This window comes from Gymnoscopelus microlampas, assembly GCF_963454915.1.
Source record: "Gymnoscopelus microlampas genome assembly, chromosome: 12".
NCBI classification, from domain to species: domain Eukaryota; kingdom Metazoa; phylum Chordata; class Actinopteri; order Myctophiformes; family Myctophidae; genus Gymnoscopelus; species Gymnoscopelus microlampas.
In genome coordinates, this window is record NC_139949.1 from 2,109,923 (window position 1) to 2,116,510 (window position 6,588).

The window sequence follows — 6,588 nt, forward strand, 5'->3', positions numbered from 1 at the left end:
GCAAAGAGTAGCTTCACACAAAACTAAGTTCCTCCCAGGGATACATTTCTGGGGAAATGAATGACTGACACCAACTTGCAAAACAAAAGAGGAAAGGAATGTTTAGTTATTAGTGCTTTATATTATTTGGACAAATATTCCTACCAGTTCTCCATCTAAACATAGATGAGTGAGTGAGTGAGTGAGTGAGTGAGTGAGTGAGTGAATAAGTGAGTGAGTGAGTGAGTGAAGAGAGAGAGAGAGAGAGAGAGAGAGAGAGAGAGAGAGAGAGAGAGAGAGAGAGAGAGAGCGTGCTTGCGTGTGTGCGTGCGTGCGTTTGTGTGTGTGCACGTGCGTGCATGTGTACTTGCGCGCACGTGTGTGTGTGTGTGTGTGTGTGTGTGTGTGTGTGTGTGTGTGTGTGTGTGTGTGTGTGTGTGTGTGTGTGTGTGTGTGTGTGTGTTTATTCTGTGTCCAGCCTTGAGCAAAGTCCATTTGACTCATAAACAGCTCAACACCGCTGCTGTTTTGATCGCATTTCATTTCACCAAAGGTTTTCTACAACGCTTGAACATGGCTGCTAAAACTCCTAAAAAGCTCATCTTAGACGCTCTTAAGGATCTGGGCAGGTCTGAGCTGGAGGAATTCTGCAGCGTTTTGCTTGATCTCAGAGGAGAACCACGCATTTATAAATGTGACATCGAGGATAAGAGTAGAATACAGATTACTGATCAATTAGTTGAAACTTTCACTGAGGACGGAGCCATGGAAGTAACACTGAAGATTATGAAAGAGATCGACTGCAACAATATTACCAAGGATCTGGGTACGTTTTTATCTTAATAGAGGACTTTGTGCAGGCAGTGATGTTTGATTTAATTTGCTTGATTATAAAAAAGAACAGAGACTGAGATTTTATATAATATATACCAGGGGTCTTCAATGTTTTCATGTCAAGGACCCCTTAGCTGAGAGAGAGATGAAGCAGGGACCCCCACTACATATCATATAAAATTGTGTTGCAGATTCAACTTTTTCATTGGTTTCAGCACTGTCAGCGTTGTGTTGGATTCATGTTAATGTGTATTTTCAGACATTTAACCACTTAAACTGGCAATACTTAGTATACTTGACCGTTCACTCTGAACTTGGTCTGCTCTTCTATCCCTCTACACCAAAACTCTTGGCGTTGTGAGCTTGTATATCTGCTATTTTTGACTAAAGTTCTCCTCAGAATAGGGATACTAGGGTTCAAGTGGTTAATGCAAAAACATATATATATATATATCACAAAAAGAATTGGCGGCCCCCCTGTAGTAACTCTGAGGACCCCCAGGGGTCCCAGACTCCCTGTTGAATACTCCTGATATAGACACTATAGGACAGTGGTTCTTAAAATCAGGGTCCAGGGATCCCCAGGGATCCTTTGGGTGGGCACCAGGGGGTCCCCAGCTAAATTAGTTTGTACAGCATCACAATATTTTTAACCACTTTATCCAGATTTTAGACATTGGCTATTCAAAAATAGCAGATCTACAAGCTGAAGCGCGTCACTTCGTGCCGCACTGCAAGCTTATACATCTACTACTTTTGAAATATTCGGGAACGTTTAAATAAATCTTCTCTTCTGGAGGTCCCTGGCACAAAGTGTTGTCAGATGGCTTGTCAGGATGTTAAACAATACATTTGACCATAGTTTACATACCACTGTTTAATTATAGTTACAAGCATGCATAAATATTCATAATGCTTTGTATTGATAATCATAAATACTATGTTCTGTCTATGTAATACTATGATCATCGTCATGTTAGTTAGTTATTAGTTTGTTATGATAATGTATTCCTTAATGATATAATTAAGTGAAGATATTACATTTCTGCAGGTGTAGGCATGAAGGTTTTGTGTTGTTCTTACATAGATTTATTTAAAGCACCCAATGACCACTCATAGACGTATAAACACCTATAACAAAGTTATAACATTATAATAGTGATTAAAATCCATAATACATTTATAATAATGAATTACAACTATGACAATTGAAATAGATTATGATCCTGGCCAAAATAAAAATATCAAAGTATTAATCATGAAATAGTTTGTTGTGACCATCAGTTATGAAGGATTATGATACTTGACTTTACAAGTCATTACAGATTAGTCAATGTACTAGCTCACAATGAACTCCATCACAATGTGCTGTGGGCTTGATCTGCTATTTTCATATTATTATTTTCTTTGTTTCTGTCTTGAAATGTAATTGTTGCAATTGTATTGTAATTACTTCCAGGTATTATTCATACTTATGCTGTTCTTTATGATTTTATGATTTTATCTGCCTTCCTACAGAACAAGCAGTCAACCTGAAGAACCAACTGGAGTCTGACCTCATGTCTCTACAGTACACCAGGAACAAATACAAAGAGTTTCAAAAGACACACAACAGCGTTATTTATCACAACAAGAAGAAGGTGGAGACCACAGAGAAACAGATCAGAGCAGAGATTGAAAAGCTCCACCAGTTCCTAAGAGAGGAAGAGAAGACCAGACTGGAAGCTCTGAGGGAGGAAGAGAAGAAGAAGGCAGAGACTGTCAACAGAGAGATGGAGAATATTAAGAGGAAGATCTCGTCTCTCTCAGACAACATCTCTGCCGTAGAACAAGAGCTGCAGAAATCCATTCGTCACAGAGTCCAGTGTCCAGTGTCAGAACCACAGCTAGTGTCAGAACCACAGCTGGTGTCAGGAGTGATGATAGACGTGTCCAAACACCTGGGAAACCTGACCTACAGAGTCTGGGAGAAGATGAAGGAGAAGGTCAAGTTCGCTCCTCTCATTCTGGACACAAACACCGCACACGCCAATCTCTGTCTGTCTGAAGACCTGACCAGTGTGAGATGTACAAAGACATGGAAGCAGCGTCCTGACAACCCAGAGCAGTTCAATATGTATTACACTGTTCTGGGTTCAGAGGGTTTCAGTTCAGGAAAACACAGCTGGGACGTGGAAGTGGAAGTGCATCCCTGCTGGGTTATAGGTGTAGTTAAAGAGTCTGTTGAGAGGAAGGGAAGGAGAGATGCCAGACCAGAAAATGGATACTGGTGTTTACATCTGGAGGATGCGCAGTACCTTTATGAGGGTGATGGTGAATTCATCCCAGTCCAGAGGAATCTTCAGAGGATCAGAGTCCAGTTGGACTACGACGGGGGGGAGGTGTCCTTCCACGACCCTGAAGACATGACTCACATCTACACTCATAAACACACTTTCACTGAGAAACTCTTCCCTTTTTTCAATATTGGAGAATCTACCATTGATATCAAAGTCTGTCAAGTAGAGACATCTGTCTCTGTTATGGTACAGTAACAACAGTTGTGTGTGTGTGTGTGTGTGTGTGTGTGTGTGTGTGTGTGTGTGTGTGTGTGTGTGTGTGTGTGTGTGTGTGTGTGTGTGGGTGGGTGGGTGGGTGGGTGGGTGGGTGCGTGCGTGCGTGCGTGCGTGCGTGCGTGTAATGAAAGAAGAGACTGACCAGGTGGAGAGACAGGGAGTTATTCATTGCATTCAGGCATATACATTTTTTCTGTAATAAGGTCATTTGCAACCCGTGATTTGAATAGTAATTGTTATCAAATATCGCACAGAGGATGTTCGATTTGTTTGGCTCCACTTCTGTGTGCAAACAAACTGTTTCTGTGATGAACTACAACAAGTCACGCTACAGATCACGTCTGACAGATAAACATCTGTCCACTGTGCTGAGCATTTCAACATCAGACATGTAAAGAGAGGTAACCGTCCCAATTGTTTCCATCAGGCTAGATAAAGGGTAGGCAAAGCTTTTCATGATGAGAGTGTCATTCATAACTAAGCAACTCTCAAAGTACTTATTATTGCACAAGCAAAAATGAAGAGACAATGAATGTAATGTATTTCTGTATAGCAGTATTTTTCATGAACAGTAAACGTTTTTTGCAGTCATTCAGTGATGCAGGTCTTGATGTACTTGATGTCCTACTACTGCTGGTTTTATGTCCCACCAGGACCTCTAGTACTGCTGGTTTTATGTCCTACCAGGACCTCTAGTACTGCTGTTTTTTTTGTCCTACCAGGACCTCTAGTACTTCTGGTTTTATATCCTACCAGGACCTCTAGTACTGTTGGTTTTATCTCCTACCAGGACCTCTAGTACTTCTGGTTTTATATCCTACCAGGACCTCTAGTACTGTTGGTTTTATCTCCTACCAGGACCTCTAGTACTGTTGGTTTTATGTCCTACCAGGACCTCTAGTACTGCTGGTTTTATCTCCTACAAGGACCTCTAGTACTGTTGGTTTTATTTTCTACCTGGACCTATATATACTGCTGGTTTTATGTCCTACCAGGACCTCTAGTACTTCTGGTTTTATATCCTACCAGGACCTCTAGTACTGTTGGTTTTATCTCCTACCAGGACCTCTAGTACTGTTGGTTTTATGTCCTACCAGGACCTCTAGTACTGCTGGTTTTATCTCCTACAAGGACCTCTAGTACTGTTGGTTTTATTTTCTACCTGGACCTATATATACTGCTGGTTTTATGTCCTACCAGGACCTCTAGTTCTGCTGGATTTATCTCCTATCAGTATATAAATACACACTACTGTAATACTGTGACCTGACCACAAGGTGTCAGTACTGGACTGTTGTAGAGCCACCTGACTTCAGTCTCTTCCATTTAACACTCAAAACGACCCAATGACCACAATGGAAATACACTGTGGAGTTTGTTTGTGTTTTTTTAATCATTCTGACAGATACATAAATGTTCAAATACATGCTCATGCATACTGTCGCTGTCGGGTGTCGTTACTTTTCAAGCGAATGGGGGGGGGAATTACCTGTGTTGTGGAGTTTGTACCCTAGATCTATCTGCTATTTTCACTACTATTTGAAATAGGGCTGAAAGGGATATTTCACTTTCAAACATGTTTGTGGTCATTTTAACGTCTACTCAGGCTTTTGTGAGCACCCTAGACAGTTTTTAAGTTGCTTGATTCAGTATTTAGATATTTGATATTCATTTTATCGGAAGGGGCTTCCTATACAAACCCATTGTAACTTCATTTCAACCATGATAGATTCATCGAAAACACCCGTCCTTGGTTCTGGTGACTCATACTACCCTCCTAATACGTGAGTAAAAAAAAAAAAGAAAAACATTTTTAATTTTCCCCAAAAAAATAAAATAAAAAATAAATAAAAAAGGAATTGAAAAACACGGCCTCCTCACGCATTACTAAGGATAATATCAGTCACCAGATGAATCTATCTTGCTTAAAATGGAGTTTGAAATTACAATGGGTTTGTACAGGAAGGGGGCGTGTCTAATAAAATGAATATCAAATTTCTAAATACTTAATCAAGCAACTTAAAAATCAGACCTCTTTGTTTCACTGCTTGACATAATTGTAATTTTTATTTTTTTCTGAAAAAAATAATAAAGAGATTTGTAAAAAAAAAAAAAAATCAAGCAACTTAAACATTGTCTGGGGGGGGGGGGGGGGGGGGGGGGGGGGCGGTGACACAGTCGGTTGCACGGTCGCCTCATAGCTAGAAGGTCCTGGGTTCAATTCCTGCCGGGGACGCTGTGGGCGCTGGGGGCGTGGCCTCTCCTCCGTGTCATCAGTGTGGGGTTGGCGAAAGGGCCTCTCTGTGTGGAGTTTGCATGTTCTCCCCGTGCATCCTGGGGTAGGTACCATAGATATAGAAAACTAGATACCTCATTGCCCTCTGCAGTTCGTTGGAGCGACCTGTTCCGTATGGGGACCGCCATATTTCCGGGGGCACGGGCACTGGCCAATTACAGCGCGTTCACCACTGGCCAATCACAGCACGTATTTTCCAGGACTTGTCAGAATCTAGTTGTCCCGCCCCCACCTGGGCCTACCGAACGCCCCCTTCTGTGACGCATGCGGAAGTTTCCAGCTTACCCCCTTACCCCCCGGAAGCGGAAGCGGAAGCGGAAGCGCACCCGCGATACAGACCTCTCAGAGCCAGAGGAGGCGTCTATACCTTTATATTTCTAGGGTAGGTACACTCACAAAAAACATGTAGTAATCCTGGTCTCTATACTGCCTCCCCCTGGTCAGCCGAGGTGCCTGATGTTGGGGAAGGGAACTGGTTGGAATAACGCGTTCCTTCCACGTCCTACCGGGGAAACTCCCCCCTGTCAGGTGATAAGAAGTGGCTTGCTAAATCCTCATGCATTGAAGGAGCATGAGCATACGCTCTGGGCTCTCCCTAGGCTGGCAGAGGGAGAGTAATGGGTTATTTAAAAAAAAACTGTTTGGGGTGCTCACAGCCTGAGTAGATGTTAAAATGACCCCAAACATGTTTGAAAGTGAACCCATTAAAACCGGGAAAGCATCTGTGTCCGGGAAAGCATTTTTTAGACAATTTCATACTTTGGCTATTCAAAAATAGCAGATATACAAGCTCACAGCGCGTCACTTTGTGCCATGCTATGAGCTTGTAGATCTGTTTTCTTATTTTTTTTATCGTGAACATTTTTGCAAATCTTATATATATGTATATATATATATGAAAAAAATGGAAGCGAATATTTTTCA

The 6,588-nt window shown here is 41.8% G+C and overlaps 1 protein-coding gene across 1 annotated transcript; it reads left to right on the forward strand.

Moving 5' to 3' along the window:
- Positions 1-552: 552 nt before the first annotated feature.
- LOC311056700 (zinc-binding protein A33-like) lies at positions 553-3,347 on the forward strand (the record flags this gene model as incomplete). The annotated part of the gene is made up of 2 exons (XM_084073507.1): positions 553-805; positions 2,332-3,347. 2 exons carry the CDS (start codon positions 553-555, stop codon positions 3,345-3,347), a joined length of 1,269 nt encoding a protein of 422 aa, XP_083929633.1.
- Positions 3,348-6,588: the final 3,241 nt, after the last annotated feature.